The sequence below is a fragment of the Dermacentor silvarum genome, chromosome 2, assembly GCF_013339745.2.
Source record: "Dermacentor silvarum isolate Dsil-2018 chromosome 2, BIME_Dsil_1.4, whole genome shotgun sequence".
In the NCBI taxonomy this organism is placed as follows: domain Eukaryota; kingdom Metazoa; phylum Arthropoda; class Arachnida; order Ixodida; family Ixodidae; genus Dermacentor; species Dermacentor silvarum.
In genome coordinates, this window is record NC_051155.1 from 244,784,459 (window position 1) to 244,804,982 (window position 20,524).

At 43.4% G+C, this 20,524-nt stretch overlaps 1 protein-coding gene across 13 annotated transcripts in view; it reads left to right on the top strand.

The window, feature by feature from the left end:
- The window catches only part of LOC119443018 (uncharacterized), an 89,840-nt gene extending 72,172 nt beyond the window's left edge, over positions 1-17,668 (top strand). For 7 of the 13 annotated variants that reach the window (XM_049662535.1, XM_049662527.1, XM_049662524.1 and 4 more), the window contains 7 exons: positions 1,237-1,401; positions 3,327-3,557; positions 7,684-7,824; positions 8,606-8,698; positions 12,981-13,136; positions 16,546-16,787; positions 17,168-17,304. In XM_049662535.1, coding sequence (XP_049518492.1) covers positions 1,237-1,401; positions 3,327-3,557; positions 7,684-7,824; positions 8,606-8,698; positions 12,981-13,136; positions 16,546-16,741 — 982 coding nt within the window. In that variant the 3' untranslated portion in view covers positions 16,742-16,787; positions 17,168-17,304. Of the gene's footprint in view, positions 1-1,236; positions 1,402-3,326; positions 3,558-7,683; positions 7,825-8,605; positions 8,699-12,980; positions 13,137-16,545; positions 16,788-17,167 lie in introns of all 13 variants that reach the window. The other 6 variants (XM_049662529.1, XM_049662530.1, XM_049662531.1 and 3 more) reach the window with 6 other exon arrangements.
- The last annotated feature ends 2,856 nt before the right edge of the window (positions 17,669-20,524 follow it).

A 20,524-nucleotide genomic window follows, 5' to 3' on the forward strand; every position in this document is an offset into this window, starting at 1 on the left:
GGAACAAACGAGAAAATATTAGGGTGCAATGATAAGCCGGTTAAGGCTAGGCTTTATCAAATTCAACTAGCTGCACACTCGGAACAATTTTCAATAGCTTTGATGGTATCGGTGAATGAGATAATGTACAGTCAACGTCCGATTTTTTTTTTGTACTCCCTAACGCCACAAGGACATCCGAAAAATCGGGCAAACCAAAATAATGAATGCAGGCCTTTTACTGCCCCCATGGGCTCAAATCTCCACAGGCATGTCCGAAATAGCTCTGAAGGCCTGCCAATGCACTTATGCGTATAGGTGCTCGTACTGTGACAGGAGACACGGTGCACAGTGACAGGTGCACGCTTGTATTAAGGAACACATATTGTGCTGCTACGGTTACCCTCTTTCCACTCTTAGTATGCTTCACTGCAATACATTGTGTATGCTTCGTGGCGAGGCTGACTTTTGAGAACCAGCATTATGCAACACGCCCTACTTTCCCGTGCTCTGAAGCCATCAGCGAGGATTACAAAGGTGCCATTGCTGACAGCAGCAAATTCTTTCTACGAAAAACACTGGAGGGAATGTTGGTAGCGAACGGCAAAGCAGCCAGGCCTAGCGTTGCTGCAGTGGTGGCTAAAACTGCCAGTGGATCGGTGTGTGAGAGTGCCGGTTCGAGACTGCGAGATAATGAAAATTGTGGCAGTGGTGGCTTCGATTAATGCCATTTCGGACCTGTAGTCACAGCAGAAAATCTGGAAAATTGGACGGAAAAGCATTTCTGCAACCAAAGTTTCAGATGTTCTCATACATTGAATCTATGGGTTATGTGGCAGGGCCGCGGAGGTGTTCAAATTGTCGAGCGTGTCCGAAAAATTGGTCTTTGACTGTATGCCAAATTACTGGCACGTACCCAAGTTTCGATCAAACTAGCATCAAGCAAAAATATTAAGGGAGCAGCAGGGAAAGAAATTCTGCCTCATGTGGCCTAACTAGTTTATTTTTTTGCTCATGCAAAGGTTGTTAAAATAATTTTTACTGTGAATGCTGCAGTTCCTACCACTTGGCAGATGAAATGCGTCGAGCCACTGTTGCCGTGCCATCTTAGCAGACTACAATGACGACTGGCGGGGCACTATGAGAACTTGTGGTCACACGTGCTTAATCTCTCAAGAGTCATGCTGTAGCTTGGCCCTTGACCCTGTGAAAGACATTTGTATCAATTGGACAGCATGTCTCTCCTTATGCCTGCAGCGTGCCAAGCACAGTGATTTGTGGCAACCAGCTCAAGCCATTGGCCAGCAGCCAACGCAGGTCACTGGCAGCCAAGTTGCGCTGGGAACGTTGGCGTGCATTGCAAGCGCAGGCGGCTGGTGGCAAAGTACAGGAAAATTCTTGCAGCTTTGAACAAGATGAGAGGTATCCACTATGCCTTGTCTCATTTTTTAATGAACAGGTGTCAAAGTTTGGATAAATTGTGGTAAAATTGAGATCTCTTGGACAAGTTCAGTCATTCGAGGCAACTCAATTTTAATTGGCCTATAATTTCTACACATTTTGAAACAGCTTAATTTGATTAATGCAAGTTATTGGCTTCCAGTGGCCAACCACCAGGGCCAAAGACACGAGTGGTTGACAGCGCACAAATTGTCATTTTGTCAAAACATGTCTCAATTTCGTTATGGCTGCTGTGTATGCTGATCAGCACTACTGTGAGGTGGCACTACTGACTTGGTTGTGTTAGTCTAGAATAACCGGAGTAGTGCCATCATTTGACAGCTGTGAATTTCCACACATTTTTTTGTACTAGCTGACCTTTGCAGGTGAGCCTGGTGTGACTGGGATGAGCTCACCGAAAGTGTAGCACATTATTAAGCACTTGGTGAAATAGGGGGGAGCATGAAAGAAGTACTTAACATTTCGAGAAAAATAATAGATGACTACTCTAAACTCTTATTGAATGCGGAGAAGTGCACAGTTGAGAAGATTGGTCGATGTGGTAGTGTGTGCTTGATTCTACGCTAGTAACAGGGTTTAGGCGACTATTTCAGCTGCTGGAGCTTCCCTGCAAGTCCCCTAAAAAGTACTGCTGCTTTTCCGAGAGGGAAAAGGTTATGAGGTGGTGCAATTTTAGATATTCTATAGACTTTAGGTTGTGTGTGGTTGGCATTGATATTCATGATGTGCATACATAGGTTCTGCTCTTTTCACTGTAAAATATGGTGAAGTCCAGTCATAAAATTGTTTTGGTGGTGGTGGAATACAAAATGGTGTTGCACGACTAGATTGTTATAATAAAATTCGTGACATTGTGTAATACTTGTTCTTGAGACAGTAATTGTGTTGTTGGGTTCGTTTGAAGCAGGAGCGTAGTGAATGGTATTTATTTAGTGCAAACAATCCTGTTATGCTGGCCTCTGCTTCCTCCATCAGATTGTTGTTGAAGTTACAGGCCATGATCAAAGGGTTTAGCAGCACTGATAAAGACCAACGGGTCTTTGTTGGAATATTTTGTGGCTCTCGTTGATGCAGCAAGAAAGAGTATTCAGTCCCGGTAGTCATGACCAAATACCAATTCTATGTTCATACTTGCTGCGGCGGGTTGTGGCATCATGCTGCTGTGCACAAAGTCAAGGGTTTGATTCCCACCGGCCGCGGCTGCCATGTAATGGGGACAAAGTGCAAAATCAGTTATGTATCAAACTTTAAGTGCACCTTGGAGAAATCGGTGGTCAAAATTAATTTGCAGCCCTCCGATGTGGTATTTCTCATAGCCCCTGTGGTGTCTTGGTGCAATAAACTCCATAAATCAATTTGTATTCAGATGATCATGCTCCGTCAGGATCATGGCTGAGGTTCCCATGCTGATTTGAGACTTATTTTTTGTCTTCACTGCAGTGTGACTTAATTTTTTAAAGGAGTACTGACATTTCTGTAGTTTAAAGGCAATTCTACTGCATGCTGCTTGCATGTAAAACAATCTCGCTAGGAAATTAGTAAAGTTGGTAAACGGTTACAAAATACCTTACTCTGCCTCAAAGCGCTGGACCTGCCGTTATTGACGTTATTGTGACTTCATGACATAGGGCATGATTTGCTGATGTTGTGCAACAATAAGGCTGGGTATGATGACGTTGCTCCTGGCTCACTTGTGTGTGGCAGCCGCAGCAATTGTGGGAGTGGAGTGAGCCAACGGATTGAGACATTGTGATGCATCCATGTCCTGGGTACTGAAACTTGTTTGTAGAAGTAGTTATTTTAGTAAATTAAATTTTAGGTCATGTGTGAACTGTTCAAACATTTTACATGTCTTGGAAGCTAAGGATCGTGCTTCTCATTTGTAGTCGGAGCAACTGCGTCTCCAGCAATGGCTCTACAACAGCTGCTGCACCTGCGTTTGCACTGCCTGCAAAGCTGCGCTGGAAGCAGAACCCAGTGGAGCGCCAGGAATACGTCATGCCAGCCAAGCTGAGGCACAAGCAGGACAGGCTGCTGTTGTCAGCAGCCAAGGGCAAGAGCTGCAATGTAGGCGCTGTAGTCAAGGTTGAACCTGGCACGTCATCGGGAGGTCCAATGTAAGGATGCACCTCTATGAGCATTTGGGCCCCTGGTAGCATTGTTCTCAAGATGCAAGGCAGGCAGTGGCTAGCTTGCAAGGGCTTTTTGAGTTTGAGTGCCGGTGCGCACATTTCTTGCTCCTGCAAAGTACAACACATCACTTGTGCTGCACTGAGCTCGATACCTCGGTATTATGATTTAAAAGCCAACTGCAATTAAACATAGGACCACATAAGAAATGTTGGTTTCATACAGTGTATATATGTGTAGAGCACCCTCTGTGCAACATTTTGCATTCATAATATCTGTGGATGAATCGTGAAAAGCTTGCAGTTAAGTTTCGGATAGAAAATTGGTAAAAATAAACCGCTGCCATTAGGGCTTGCTGGAGATAACACAAACCCAGAATGTTGAGCACCAGAGTGGTGCCTGGGCATGAGCTCAAGATATTGGGCAGGTGCTTGTGGCACACTGGAAATATTGCTCACTGTCTGGGATTTGTCATATCTGCTAACTACTAGGTGCAAGCATTGTTTGTTTTGGTGCTATTTAGAAGCACGCTAAAGAACCCCAGGTGGTCAAAATTAATCCAGAGCCCTCCACTACGGCGTGCCTCATAGTCGGAACTGGTTTTGGCACTTAAAACCCCAGAAAGAAGCTTGTTAGCTCTGCAGCACCCTGTAGCTTTCTCAAGGTGTTGTATATACTACACATTTATATCCAATTTAGCCAAATTGACATTTCATCGCATTGCGAGAGACTGAAACTCGAAGCCCGTAGTAGCATTTTTAACGCGCTCGAGCAAGTTTCAAATTGTAGATAGTTCAGCAAACAAATTGCTAACTAATTACAATACTAATTTTTACTCAAGCAAAATTTTGTTTACGAATCAACTCTCCAAGCCAAAAATAAAAATATCTTATTTTTCTTGATGATGAGTGATGTTTGGGCTTTAAAGGGACACTAAAGAAACAGGAACTTCAGCTGGAAAAAAAAAAAAAAGGGGGACCTTCAGGATTGCATGCAGTTTTTGTTGGGTGCAAAAATATTAGTTATTAGCAGAGAAAATCGTAAACAAAGACTAAATATCTCTCCCTCATAATCTCTCACCCCAGATTCGGCGCTGACGCAGTGTCGTCACGGATTTCATTGCTCTCAGCGAATCAGAGGGCGCCATGATACGTCACCGCTTGCATAAACTGCCAAGGCGCTCGCTCCAATATAGGCTGCATGGCCGCTGCGTTTGCGTTCCCTGCGACTTTTGCTTAGCTGTTCTGTGGCCGCGATGGATACCGTTGCTGACGCTGAACTTTGCAACGAAGAGCTCGCCAGGGAAGCAGGACTGCATTTGAGCGACTTCAGTGAAATGGAGCATGAAATGATCCTCCGTGCTTGCGCGGTAGGTGTTTCCGCGTACGATGGCGGTGAGCAGCCGGCCGCGCCGATGAAAGCGAAGCCTTGTTTTCGTCGATGGAAGACGAGGCGGCCGACCGTCAGTCAGCGATGTTCCCGACAGAACAGGCGTAGAAAGTTGCGCGCGTACTCGATATGGTTTTTTTTTCTTGCCTTTTTTTAATGACATTCAGCACTCGCCGAGCCGCCAGTTTGCTGCTGCAGGGGCATCAATAAGGGATTTGATGAAGGCGACATTGACGGGACAGCTGCTCGAGAAAGGACTGGCCTCTGGGGCACGCCAAGATACTTTCCGAGGGCAGGAATTTATATACATACTCTGAGGGCGAGAAATGCAGAGAGCACACCATCGATTTCTCTGGCTCTTTTGCCATTTTATCATCGGCAGAGCACTGAGCCATTGTGAATGCCGGGGCTCATCACGCGGCACCACATGAAAGGACAGTCGTGTCAACACTGCCGCTGCCCCTGAGCAAGCATCTTGCGCCGTTTATACAGCCCTCAACACTACACACACGAGGCATTTTCTGGCTGTTTCCCGCGAAGTCAAAACGTTTTTCGAGCCACGCAACACGCAACCAAACACTGCAACACTGTAGAGCGGAACAGGCGCGCGCGATGATGCATGGAGCAAAAACGAAGCTACGAAACTATCACGACCACATGTAGCGCCACGCCATTTTTTCTTATTCCTTATTTAATTTGCGCTAATCTTCTACGTCCTCACTTGAAACGGCTTAAAAAAGCTGGCAAATGCTGTTTATGTACATTTAAGGTGTATTTCATTTTGCCTTTTATTAACAGCGATAAATCGCTCTCGACCAATCGTGGCCAGGCTGCGTTTGCGATCTCCGTTGTCACGAACATGTAGTGTGGTAAATTCTAAGGGGCGTCAGCACCTATCCTTCAGTTCTCAATTTTCTCGCTTATTAAACCTCTGTTCGCAGTAAGAATGGTATGACTGTGATCGTGAAAGGATAATCTACCACTCAAGCTCAACTTCCGGTTTCTCTTTAGTGTCCCTTTAAGGGGTTAAAGCTTTATATGTTGTTACAGAAATATTATTGGCACTTTCACTGCACTGTCCTTCTAATCTGCTTTTCACTGGATCATAAGGAAAATGCTGTAGTAAGAAATGTATCAAAGGGGATCGGTGCAGGTTTTTGAGTGAGATCATAAATGGAAACATTTATGAATTAGATTTTATTTCGCTTTTTGCCACGATGAGTTGACTTATTTAGCTGTATTGGCATGGTTATTTTGGGACTACGTTCCATTTTTTACGATCAGTCATTGTTATGCATTTCCATTTAAAATGATTTGCAATGTACAATGTCAAAGATGTGGATTTTTCAGGAATGAAATGGCAGCGTTGTCTCATTGTAACAGGACGCTGCTTTTTACCCGAACAATGACTGATAGCACTAAGATTTTGTAGTGGTAAAATTAATTCTCTGCATGGCATTTGGTTTCTGGATGAAACTGGCGAGCAATGCACTCTTAACGAGCTATTAAAGGAACACTAAAGGCAAATAAAAAGTCAAGCTAAAGGAGTAATGCTCTAGAACGTCTAAGGCGTCAATATAATCGCAAACAGAGCTTTAGTAATTTAGAAAATGAGGTAAATGCAGGACACGATAAGAGACTCCCCAGAGACATTCAGGTACTAGTACTCAACCACTCGGATTAAAAAGATCATTTCGTTGGATTATAATATGGAAGAAAATGCTACTTGCCTACTTTTATTAGATTCTTAGAAAAAATAACTTTTTGGCGTCGCCTTTGATGGTGGTGTAAAGGTTTTGTTTTTGCTCGACTCTGCGTCGCGCGCTTTCGAGTTTCAGTAGTTCCGTTATCGCGTAGTGCTGCGCAGGTGTACTGGCTCGCTAAACTCGCACTTGAAATTGCAAGCAGCAGAGAATGCCACATCCCATGTGATGTCGCGGGATGCCTGAACGGTCTGCGCAACGGCACATCCAGACGGTGACCAGATTTGTCACCAGACGTCGCACTGCTGGAGTCCTTGCTCCTTTCACACTCGGAAAAGCCGGTGTTGAGGCCTCCCGTAGTGCACTACGACACCGGCAGCACGAGCCCTCGGCAGCATGTCACGCTCATCGGAGCTTAAATCGCTGAAATCGAGCCCAGCATCGCGAGCCAATGTGCCATTGTCAGTGTTGTTAACAAGGTCCATTGCGACGAGCATCGACGATCGTCATGCTTACAATTCGGCGCACACTTTTCCTTCCGCTTTCGTACTGCCGTCGGCTCTGTCTTGGCTCTGTTTCTGGCCGCACGTCTGCGTTACCACAAAAAAGCCGTAGCGCCGTCTGCGGGCGGCGTTTTACTCGCCGGCGGCACAACGTCACTATGAGACCATGATGTTGCCACTCCACGCTCAGGAGGGCGGGTGATTTGAACGGCGCTAGAGGTACTAGGACGCTTCAGATGCAATTTTCTCATAAAATAAGTCTTTGCTTGTCACGAAACAAGCATTTCAAGGTTTCCGTGATCGTATTTAAACATTCCACGTTGACCTATACATATAAAGGCAAATACGTTGACGATTTGCCTTTAGTGTCCCTTTAAACCTAATGATCCACAACATCCCACCTTTAAGCACAATCTTAGCATGACCAAGCCCAGTGGTTCAGTTGGATTAGACTTGTATATGATGTGCTCCCATTTGTACAAGTTTGAGTATGCATCATTTTGTCTTCCTTTTCATAGAGCAGCACCACCGCTTGTGGCTGCTGTTAAGACTGAGGCCAAGGAACCACCATCGGAGCGACGTTCACGTGCCAAACGCTTGTGGTGGGAACAAATCAAGCAGCTGGACATAAGGCTGGCTGGTGGTGGAGGAGTAGGGGGGTGAGTTATGGTTTTATGCTGTGTTATTGGCAAACCAGTGGATGCAAATGTTGCTGATGGGATTTGTGTGACCTTCGCTATGCTTTGTCTTACTTACGCATTTCAAACAATGTAGTGCTTATTCTTTACATCAAGGCATGAATGGTAGCAACTTCAAGTGATGGAATTTCAGTCTGGCTATGCATCCCCTATCACATTGTTGTTTAGCATGCAGTATATATATATATATATACATGTGTTATGCTTAGACATTTACATGAAATAAAGACTTAATAGTCAGGCCTTCAGTGCTCCATGTTTCTTGTCATGCCTTGTGAGACACTTATGTGTTCTAGTGGAATGCTGATATACACGAATGCAACAAAGAAAACTTCAAAGTGTTTTTGGTATCCATGAAACATAAAACTTTTTTTTTTTAATTTTAGAACTTTTTTCTAAAATTGTACAGTATATCTCAAATAAAACCACTTTTTTCTGTAAACTCTACATAGATTGTTGGCAATTCTTTGTAGCTTTGAGGTTCATAGATGTTACATTCATAATGAGTAAGCATGTTTCTTGGTACAGGCAGTCTGACCTGCCTGAATTTTTTTTTCTTAGTTTTGTCACTTATAGTAGTGGACACAGACCCCCTCCCCTCTATTAAGTGTGAGAAATTATGAAGTGTGAGAAATTCAGCCTCTCAGGAGTGTAACAAGGCATTGTTGAAAGCAAACTTCCCAGTTAGAGCTGGCTGACACTGCAGCAGCCATCTTGTGTTGGTTCTTTTTCCTGCCTCCAGTTGTGCCATCACTGAGGAGTCTGTAGAGGATCTTCTGAGCTCCTTGCCAAAATTCTTGTTAGCAGAGCTTTTCCCTGACCAAACATCAACAAGGTGCAGTCCCTACTCTTGAATTCTGTCATCTGTGTTTAGTCCTGTGCAAAAGTGGAGCAAGGACTTGTTTGCACCAATAATTCTTGCTGCATGCCAAGTATTTTAATTTCTACGTGTTCTTTGTCAGATTTCTTTATATGACAAAATTGTGTTGCAACAGTATCTGAATTTCTATTCTCAGGCTAGTTCAGATCCAATATAAGTGGCAACTTAACTGTTTGCAATATACCTTTATTTGGCTCTTGCATTGCTCAGTGATCCAAAAGAAGTGAACACTATGACTGAAATTGTAGCACGAAATCGTCAATACAGTCAATGCCCCGTTTTTCGGACGGCAGATTTTTCAGAAATTCTCTAATTCGGATGCATTCATGGCACCCACGGTACCCCATAGAGTTAAATGTATAAGCACGTCTGAAGTTTCGTACACTGAAACCCTTTGCTGTCCTATTTTCCAGACTGTTTGCCATGACTGCAGGTCCAAAAAGGCATTAGTAATAGAAGCCATCGCCGCTGCCATTTTGATTAATTCACAGCCTCGAACCGGCACTCTCTCACGCCAATCTGCTGGCAGCTGTAGCTACCGCGACATCACTAGGCCTAGCTGCTTCTACGTTTGCTACCAAGCTTCCTGCAGTTAGGTGCCATGTTTTTCAATGAAAGAATTTGCAGCTGTCGGAAATGATGCAGACTCCACCTTTGTCGTCCTCGTTGATGGCTTAGGAGTGCGGAAAGCACGGTAAGGGCCAAGCATTGCGTAATGCCAGTTCCAAAAACCTTCACCACAATAAAGTGACGTTGCACGGTCAAGCATGTGCAATGTAATGCAGTCGAGCATACCGCAAGTGGAAAGGGGCCACTGGCATACATGTGTGCGCCTGCTTTCTCCTGTCGCAGTATTAGCACCGATACGCCAAATAAGTGTACTGCCAGGCCTTCAGAGCTATTTCGGACGTGCTTGTGGCCATTTGAGCCCTTGGCAGCTGTAAAAGGCATGCATTCATTTTTTTTCTTCTGACTTTTTCATGGCCCCTAGGGAGCCCGAAAAATCGGCCATTGACTGTAATGCATGCACATATATCATTGCCAATGCAACAAGCAACACTGGTAGTGCAACTAAGTAACAGTAGGGTAACGCATCCGTGAATTTGCCGAGCTATGCTATCTGTGGTTTGTTAAAAGCGCGAAATTTGAGCAGGTGGTCCTAAGAACATTATAAGAAGTCATGTCTAATGTTTTATATTGTTGATTAGATCTCTTCACCAGTTAGTTCGGTTTTGTTTATGCATATTTTTACACTTGTGCAAACAAGAACAGTGTTCAAAAAAAGGAAGCATAATGGCATTTTTTTTTTTTTTTTTTAATAATTAGACTGGTACATGCCTTCTCAGCATTCCATCTGTGAATTGTTTTGCACTTGATCCTTGAGACATTGCTTTCATACCCAATTTTACTGCTAAGCTTTACTACTTTTGTGCTTAACCATTCAATTTCCTAAAGTGAACAGCTTGTGCCAATATTGAGTTGAGTTTTATGCAGGTTTAACGGGTATCCTATTTTATAAGGGCTGGACATCGTAGACTCTTGCTACAATGTACAAATGGTATAGGCACTGCTTTACTATAATATAAATGTTCATGCTGGCAGAGATGAATAAGAATAACAAGCAGCATGCCGCATGAAGCCACTAGTTCCTGTTAAGTAGTTTGTCTGTGTCCTGTATCCATTGTTTCGAGAAATAAATGCCTAAAGTCCTAAAGGAATCAACATCAGTATACTTATTGTGCAATAGAAGTAGAGGCAGCTCGGTCGTAATTCTGTAGATGGAACATTATAGCTTCAGTTTTAGTAACGTTCAGTTTCAGATTGTTTTTTTTTTTTTAAGACCAGGCTTCAATTAGCCTTAGTGTTTTATTTGCGTGATAGCTATATCTACGCCTGAACACTGGGGGAAAAAAAAGCTAATATATCACCATAAATTTTTTGTAACCATAAATTTACACCATAGTTACGTGTAAGCGTAATACAGTCCCCAATAACTTGGACATGCTTCATTATTCAGCTTCACGGTATCTTGCAACACGCCATTCAGCAATTCGGACCGCATGGTGATTCAGGGACTGAGTCAAGCATAGAGCTGCATTTCTGTTTTGAAACGACGCCGGCATGGTTGCTAGCCAAATCACCGGTGTCGTCGAAACCAAAACTAGCGACGCCTAGTCCAGTAGTCAACCAGCCGCAGGCAAACCACGGGACAAGCCCAGCCTTTAACCACCGTAATGGCCACATTTGTGATTTGTTGTGTGAGCGATGAAAGTTTCATGCATCCAGCAATTTTTTTTTTTTTTGTGTTAAATGCCGACACGATCCCAGGATGACTGATTTTTGTCACTGAGAACCGGACATGCAGTGCATTTGGCTCGAAAAGCAACGAAGCCAAGTGGATTAACTGTCGCATTCTGCTCGGTCGGCTCTGCAGGAGCCAGGGCAGCATTCTGGCTTCCACTGCTGGCACAAGCGTTGTGCACAGAAGCAGCTTCAAGTGATGCCAACTCCACCCTTGATATCTGCGTGACTAGCTATTAGAGAGAGGTCCACCTAGGGGATATGGAATCTAGCACGCATCGACTGTACTTTCGTCTGTCTGTAGTGACAGCATGAAAATGGTACTGACCAGGTCGCAGGCATGCGTATGTGCATGCAGCAACATGTTAAGCTTTTTTTTTTTTTGGACATTTGTGGAGTAAAGTCGCCTATTTTCTGGAGAAGTTGTTTTTTGGGGCTTTCAATTATTGGGACATTTAGGCGGTCCCTGTTAAGTCCAATTTATCGGTTGGCGACTGTAATAACGTCACTTATGTACAAAAATAAAGAGAAATGGTCCCAGAATACTTTCTTGTGGGACACGTACAGCAGCAGTTTTTGGATCAGCAGTGTAACTACACTAGGTATGATGGGCAAGGAGGGCTGTGCCATGGATACCATGCCTAACCAGTCAAGATATAAAAAATCAATTGGTGATTGATATCCTCAAACACTTTCATTTAGTGTAGATATTCCTGAGACTAGCTTCTAAATTTTCTGATTCGTATTTTTTAAAATTAATAAATGTGACATTTTAATTGCTTCTGATGAGGGACACCTCGTAGTGCATTTTCTGCTGCTTTTGGGCATCTTGCAAAGGATGAGTAATGTCATGTAAGCTTAATGGGCTTTCAGCATGTCAAATGAGATACTTGCAACACAGCTGTGCATAAATGTTTGCTTTGTTGTATTTTAATGCTTTTAAATTTCTTTGCCAATTAAATTAAAAGCAAGTGACATAAGTGATTTAAAGCAGTGCCACATTTCTGGTCTAGAATGAAAGACAACTGTCTGCTGCAGCTTCTGTCTCTCTGCATGTTGGTGTGATTGCATGTGTGTTAGAAGTAGCAGTGCCTATTCAGAATGTTCAAGAGCTGACAGGGTGCCATGAAGAAACGGGAGGGTTGAAGGAAGGTCAAGAATGGCATAGGGTTTCGTGCAGGTGATACCTTGCATTAACACGCATGCGGTTCATTTCCTCATGAAAGCATTAGGTGCAGTGCTGTCTTTGCATGGTGTGACAGAGGTGCCAGATAAAGTTTAGAGCATGCGTGCCTCCCCTCTTGTTTACTTGCCATGCTGCAGCTTGCGAGCATAGTACTTTATGCCTTGATGACACTAGTGAATCCATGTATTGCAACAGTTGTGTGCAAGGAGTGTAGTGTTGAAGTCTTGGGCACTGCACGTAATCTTCACCTTTAGGGCACCATCGCCATAGCGTGAGACTGTTTTGAAACAAGCCATGTGCTGTAAGCGATGCAGAAATGCAACGTGCAAGTAAAGGGGAAGTAGATGTTGGTGCCACAAGATGTCGTAGTGTACAGTGCAGCAGCAACCATGTAAAGTGAGAGTTCAGATTGAATCCTGTGGCTTGAGAGGAGAGAGATGTTAATTTAGTGCACTGTGATAAAATTTGAGGGAGATAGCATCGCTTGAGAAATGTATTCTGTTTAAACATTCCTTTTGGTACAGCAAAAATCATTTTGGGGGTCCCTTGCTGGGTTCTTTATGATAAGTTGCATGAATTTCATGTCAGAACCAGGTATTTCTCATAATACGCATTTATTTCTCCTATTAGTCGCTGTTGTTGGTTGCTTAGTAAGTGCAAGTGTTGCAGGGTTAGGACATTGTGGCCCTATAGTAAAAGCACGCCTTGTGTATTGTGGTAGGGTGTAGACAAGGCAGTTGCTTTTCTCAGGAGGCGACGAAAGGTGGCTCTTCAACCAGATGTGCCTGCCAAAACTGTTGTGCCCAGCCGACGGTCGCTTATTATGAAGGAAAACTGGCGCAAACGAAAGGAGGCCTGGCTGTCTGCTGCTGCGCAGACTTTGGCAGCTGCGTCTCAGCCTACATGGTATGACACAGCTTTGTCTTTGCTTGCAAGCATCTTTGAGCGAGAAAGTCCAAGAGCTGCTTGATGCTTCAGAGTAAGCATTGTGCAAAAGTAAACATTTATCTGTTTGATTTGGAGGTAGTGTTCTTTTTATTAAGCATTGCGTATTATGGGTCAAGAGCCCCTATTTACTGGCTCATTAACAGAGGTTGACATTTTGCTGTGCATGCTGCTTAATAATGCATATATGTACGTTTCTTGCTTCTTTGACACAAAATAAAACGTGCGTACCTGATTGCACACGTCACGTGGTCAGAGACTCTCTCGTGTTACTGCCCTCACATTCGTTGTCGTCTTCGACAGCTGGCGAACTCGAAAGCGATAGTCTTACGTGAAGGACGGACACACGGACAGTTTTCTTGTTGGGTAACCATAGAAATGCTTACGCACTTCAAAGTTGCGGGAACAGTGTGGCGGTGTCATCTGTCATTATTTATATTAAACATTTTGTGCATTGTGTTTGGTTTTGAGGTGGTACAATTATTTCTTAATGTGAAGTTTAAATTTTGTGTGAAGTTTAAATTTTGTGTGTGGTGTCACCGCAGACAATGCATACTTCCGATTTATTCTGGGTAATAAATGGTGTGCTCTGTGAAATGCCACCCTGGCGTGAAATTTGAGCACAAATGAGCTGGCTGTTTAACCAAAAGTGCATATATGCTACCTGTTTATGCATTCCTATTTGTGAAGCGTTCAATATTCTACAGTAGTACATAGGGTCGCGTACATACAAAAGGCACTCGCATCTTTCTTGGTGTCAAGGCATGTAAATGAGCAGCACGTTTCTAATAGGAGTTGTAAATTTGCTTGTGATATCATTAGTGCTGTTCACTGAGCTTCTTTCTTCTGCTTGCTGATGAGTTTCTTCTTTCTGTGATACTCATCCAGTCCAGTTTTTTCATTCCTTTATTCAAGGCAGATTTACAAGGAACATTCGAAGATCGTCCTCACTTCTGGTTTTCAGAAATACTTGAAACAGTTTGTTGCAGTGTTTTATTCAGTTTTATAGGTTAGGCGATATCCGAGGTTGTCTTGCTTTTTTTTTATGATTCTTGAGCAGCTCCAGTACAAAATGTATTGTATAGAAATTTGAACGATAAGAGAAGTTTGTTGCTTCCGTTACTTCTGTCCAATGGTACCTCGAAATGAGTTCCACAAACTTTTTAACATTTTGTTTTGAATAGTTCCTAGTTAAGGTTTCGGGGCTCTTATGGGGCAGTCTCGTTTGGGATAGAAAACAGTGTATCGGTGAGTGGTCACTGATATCTCAAACTAAGGCACCTGCTTTCAGATCTCTAGCAGGAAAGCTGGTGGCAATCAGATTATGTGGTGGCTATTCTGGTTTATACATCACTTGCAATTGATCAGCTGAAGGACGAATATATTTTTCAAGACGCAAAAATGTCCGATTGTTGGGGCAGGCGTTTATATTAAAATCAACAAGAACCGTTTCCAGCTTTTCTACTGTGCTGTCTCATGCTGGATTCCAGGTGGTGGGTGGTACACAAAGGAAATTAAAATGTTTCAGCACTGGAAAAAAAATAAGAGTGCTGCCAACAAACAGTCTGCCTTCATTCAAACCGATCACCAGGCTAAAGCTAACATTCAGATTGTCAATATGTCTTTGTAGCAGATATCATTGCTGTGGGTTGTGCTACAATTGGACTAATAAGCAAATTATTTTTATAAGGACATTATAACTGACTTGAAAGTTTCTAATATTGTTGCATTATGTCAACGGGCCCTAGGCTGCGCAACTATAAATCCATTTCTCTAAATTTAAAAGCAAGATTTTACATTATGTATGGTCTACTTAAAGTAGCACAAAAACAAAGTGTCTAACCAGTGGCAAGTTAAGAATGCAGGAAAGGCTCCTCCGCCCCCCCCCCCCCCCCCCCCCAAAAAAAAAAAAAAAAGCATGTGTGTTCCTAGTGTCCTTCTGTCTGTGGCTCAGTAGTTGTGATATTCCACTGCAGAGCTTGAGGTTGCACAGCATTGTCATCTTACCTGGTGTTGTATGTGAACATGTGCATAAGCTCTTTTTCATGCTTGCCTGACTTTTGTTTTCAATCGCCATTAATTGCCCAATTTTTGCAGGCTTTGTTATATTGAGCTTCGATTATTTTCTACGCAGCTCTAAAGTATCCCAGTCCAGACATAAAGGCAGCACTGTGTTTAATGAAACTGCCTTGCATTTTGGGCTTACCTATTCTAAACACTGGCTGTTACAAAGCAGCTAATATGGGGCCTGATAAATGCATTTTAACAATTGCATTGGAGCAAGACAGGGCTTGCAGTATGAAGCAGTATTGATCAAAATATTGCGACTGTCCTGATGTTCACATGCTTGTTTGTCTTAATAGAGCAAGGAAGATAACACGACAGGACAGGCGTTAAGTAAGCAAGTGCCTGTCCTGTTGTGTTGTACGAAGTCCAATAAACTCTGCTGAATATGATGATGGTTATTCCTAAATTGTGCTGCGAGCTTTAAAGGCTGTGTGTCTTCCTTGCATTAAGGCAAACATGCATTTGTACGATGTCACTCAAATTTCAGTTCCTTAAACGTAATTTTCATATTTTAGAGAAATAATGACAATATGAAGTATGTATCAGCTGCATTATTGCTGTGAAGGCTTGCTGGCAATTTCTCACTTGGATGGTTCATATTTAGTGGTGGCACAGACACACACGTACGTAAGCCCTCATCAATTAATGTAAGCGCTCTGGTTCAAAACTGGTGCTTTTCTCATCCTTATGAATTGTACGGTCAGCAAATCAATTGCACTGGTCAGTGAAGTTGAGCAGTATTTTTCTTCAGTACTTTGGGCTTCAAACAAAAGTAAAGTGAATGCTGCACACCATCTGCAGACCTCATCAGTTATGGAAGTATGCGGCTTTCAGTAGCTGTAGCACAATTTTATAGCTGCTTACCCACAGAAGTAACTCAGGCCTCGTCTCAGAGCAGGCCCATAATCACTAAGAGACTCCACAGTAGAAAGTTGGGTTGTACGTTTCAATTCTAGCTGTGGTAGCCGCATCACACCAGGAGCACATGGCAATAAAAATGCCATGGTTTTAGTGTATTATGTTTAGGTGCACTAGGAAAGACGAGTCCAAATTATCTGAAGCCCTGCGTTATGCTTTTTTTGTTGTGTACTTGCTGTTTATTGTCAGGGTTTATGTGTGTGCTAGTATGAAATCCAATGAACTCTGCTGAAAATGATGAGTTATTCTTAAATTGTGCTGCGAGCTTTAAAAAAGGCTGTGTGCATGCTCTTTCTCGTAAGGTCTACAAGTGTAGAATCTTCTCTTTCACAATCAATGCAAATCTTAAGTGTGTATTGAAGTGTGCAGTGTCTTTCCCTTGCAGTGCATCTGGCAGTGCATCTGGCAGTGCATCTGGCAGTGATCCCCCATCCCCTAACACAGAGAAGTGTGAGGACTCTGGGCCAACTGAGGAGCGCAGTCAGTATCTGGCACGATCAATGGCACTGCTACGTTGTCGTCAGTATCGGCATGACTTAATAGCTCAGGTGGACATACAGCAGAGGTATTGCAACCTGTGAGAAAACCCTGTTTCCCCTTCTTCCTCATTGTGTGAACCCCATTCAGGTAAGCCTGGGCTTGCTGGGGCCAGGGAGGGTTTGTGCAGTGTGTTTCCCCAGGTCTTTTCAAAATTGCATTTGATAAGGCCATGTGGAGCATTCGATTCTTCAAAAACTTCCATAATTGCTGGCACGAAGGTGCAGTCATAATTCTCCAAGCCTGGTGGATCGCACTGTTGGTAAAGGGTTCCAAAGTACTGCTGTGTCAGATTTTGACGTCTTCTCACAAATTGTCGGAGAAGTGTCTGGCATGCCTAGAAAATCCTATATAGTATGCTAATGTTACTTGCAACTTGGTGCATAAAATTGTTTTCGAGGTGCAGCTTTAGCTGGGTACGCAATGGTGAAATGCGTGGGAGTGGCCCTGCTGAATACTCGATCTTGCAGGGCTCGGCCGCAACGCCACTACAATGCACGGGGTATCCACATCAAGACCAACAAAGACGCCTGCGACTGCCTGCAGGACGATTGCCCTGGCTGTCATTTTCCCTGCCCCAAATGCGGCTCACAAAAGTGTGGAGATGAATGCAGGTGTAACCGCAACTACGCCTATGAGCAGATTGAAGAAGAGGGGCACCCAGGTGTCTACATTGTGAACTCGCTGCTTGCTTGAAAAGCTGGGCCCATCAACTCTTCCTTCTAGGCATTTGCTAGTTTATACAAAGACTGCTCCTGTATTTGTAGAAGTGTGGGCAAGGGCTCCTCCTGTCATTGCCTGCTGACCCTGCCAAGGCCCTGAGGAATGTATTGGTTTTTGTCAAACTATTTTGTGTTTGAAGCAGCGAGCTGGCTCAAGCCAATAGCAATGTGGTCCTGTGTTGAGTCATGTGTTAGAGTTTTTGTAAAATTTTTTGAGAGTTGATACATTAAACTTTCTCATTTTCTGAACACTGTTTTTTGGTAGTGGTTTGGAGAGCCTGCAAAGAGCCAGTCAGCACTGCTACTGCCGTCTGCTAAGGCGTGTGGCTGCATGAAAGTATTTTGGATATGAAATAGCAGCATACGTAGTACATATGTACATGGCCCGACTAGTTTAGGCGGCCGGAAAGTTGTGGCAGTGCAAAGTTGTGATTGCAGTTGTAAGGACCTTTAATCTTTAAAAGGCAATGTGCCAAGGTTATGCATTTTAACGTAGTTCTGCAGCATTTTTTCAAGCACATATGTGCTTGCATGTCTATTCTGACATCTATTATGCGTCTATTACTTGGGCCTTTCTTTGATGTCCTGTTTTACTGGTTCCCAATATATGCTCTTGCAACAAAATTAATGGAATACCAACTAGACTAATCAGCCACCCTTATTCGAATGTTACATTCGAATGATGATGATTCGAATGTAACGTAGTCTCAATGTCTCGGCTATCTCTTGCGATGCAGAGCAGTGTCAGCACTGCATTAATTCGTTTGGTAGCACATTACAGCCGTTGTCTGCTTGTAAATGCAACTACTAAAGCTTTCGTTCACTCTAGGCCAGCAGGCACCGAATATGCTTTTATATAAACCGGCTTTCGCATGAATGCTAAAGGGGTCCTGAACCACTCCTCAGGCTTGGTGAAAAAAGTCCGCGGATACCATACGCTGCTGGGAACATTTCAGCCAAGTTTTGCAATCGTGCTTGGAGCTCGCAAGTGGAGCAGCCACTTTTCTCTGAAATGCTCTCTTCTCAACAGAAGCCTGCTCATCACTCTTTTCTGGATGCTTTATTTCGTAATATTAAAGAACCCCAGGTAGCCATAATCGCAACTGGTTTTGGCATATAACAGATTCCCATACGCGGCTGCTATTGGCCAATAGCTGAAGTCAATCAAGAAAGGTGTTTGGATCAGTGCACTTCCTACTGTTTATGCTTATTGACAAAGTTAAATAAATGGGCTGAAGTAATCGAAAAAAAATGGAGCACGCTTTAGCTTCGCCGTCATCAAGTCCCGTTCTCATCGCATTTTTCTTTGAGTAGGCTTCACTGCAACACAGAACGTGGGAAAGTCAGCTTACAAAGACCAAGCTTACATTGATCCCCTTATAGTCGGCTTCACTTTTAAACAAATGCATTGCTGGGAAGACAGGGGCCACATAAGTCGTCTTATATTAAAATGTGAAGGCCCTATCACCTTTTTTATTTTAATTGTTTGCTATTGCCCCGACGCGCGCGCGTGTACCAATTTGACGTGCTGCCGAGGATGCAAACGCCATATGGATAGCATTTTCGCAAGTAACCTAATCGAGCGCGCCGCTGTTGGTATGGTATAAATGCTAGAAAAGGAGTTTGTGTTTGAGTTTCCTCGTAACAGAATTGTTTTCTCGTACATTCAAATTACAATCCGACGCCACCATGTCTGTAGGTTGTGGTTAAGTCGTACTTTACCATTTTTCTGACGGATTTTACTGTGAGAAATTCAATTTTTGTTCACTAACACCTTGCGCCACGCGGAGGGCCTGCGCGGTTGGCGTAGTTCGGGATGATTTTCTCCTTACGCCGAGACCGACGCAGGATTTTCTGCGTGCACAAAAGCCGAAGTGACGCAAAGCCGGATTCACTCGAAATCAGAATCAATAGCAGTCATGCGCAGCAGAGCTTTTACTAGGACTCAGAATTTAAAAAAAAAACGAGGCTGCAGTTTCGCCGCAAAGGCGAAGCAGTATTAGTGATCGAGAAGCATAAGACAATTACACGAAGGAAGATTCTTCCAGTATAAATCCGTGTAAGAGCCGCACCCCCAACTCGAAAGCAAATGCTTTTTTTTTTTTTTTAAATCCAACCGAGAAGCAATCGCGTTCACCGCTGATTCCGATCGCGCTCCGCTGCGAATTTTCCCGCGCAGCGTACTTTCGCGCGTCGCAACTATATTGACCCTTTTCGCGGAGCAGTTTGTTTTAGAGAAACGAGATGGCGCTCACGGCGGCGCGCCATACCTTTCCTCAGCGACCGCGCACGAATACGAAACCATTACCGCTTCTACCTTGCTTATGTGCGATCTGCTGTCGGAAATGCAACTGAGTTTTCGCTAACACACTGTGCTCCAATCATGCTAGACTGAATAACGTGGATTGAAGACGTGTGCAGTAGTTGGCTGCAAAAATAGTGACTACATGTTAAGGAATGGAATAAATCTGTGTGGCCAAGTTCGCGGACCACTGCTGAAACTGTCCGAACGTGTTACCGGCACTTCGTGATGTACGACTTTCCTCGAGGGTACATCCCTCAGCCTTGTATCGCTAATCTTAAAGTGCTTCATCCCCAGAACGTCGGCAAGAGTGAGTACAACTCGTAAAACAAGTACAAAGGGAGTAGCGCCGCTTCCTGTCATAGTAAGCTTTAGGACATATTTATCTAGTTCCTAGACGTAGCAAATTAATTTTGAATTTTTACTTTTTGGGTAATTTACTTTTGAAAATTGCCAAATATCGCAATCTTCTGTTGTAAACAGCCCAGCAACTACATGCTCAAAGAAGCTAAATTTTGGATAAAGTAGAGTTCAAGGAATTTCCATTTAGGACGCAAAATTTCATTCACCTACCTTTATTAGTTTTAAACCGCAGCTTCGTAGCTTTAATACCTTCCCGCAAAAATCGGCAAAAATAAAACCAGAGTTCCAAATATTGCTTAATTTCGGCCGCATTATTAGGAAAACTAATAAAGTTACACGAATGAAATTTTGCGTCCTAAATGTAAATTCCATGGACTCTACTTTATCGAAAAGTTAGCTTCCTTGAGCATGTAGTTGTGGGGCTGTTTACAACAGAAGAT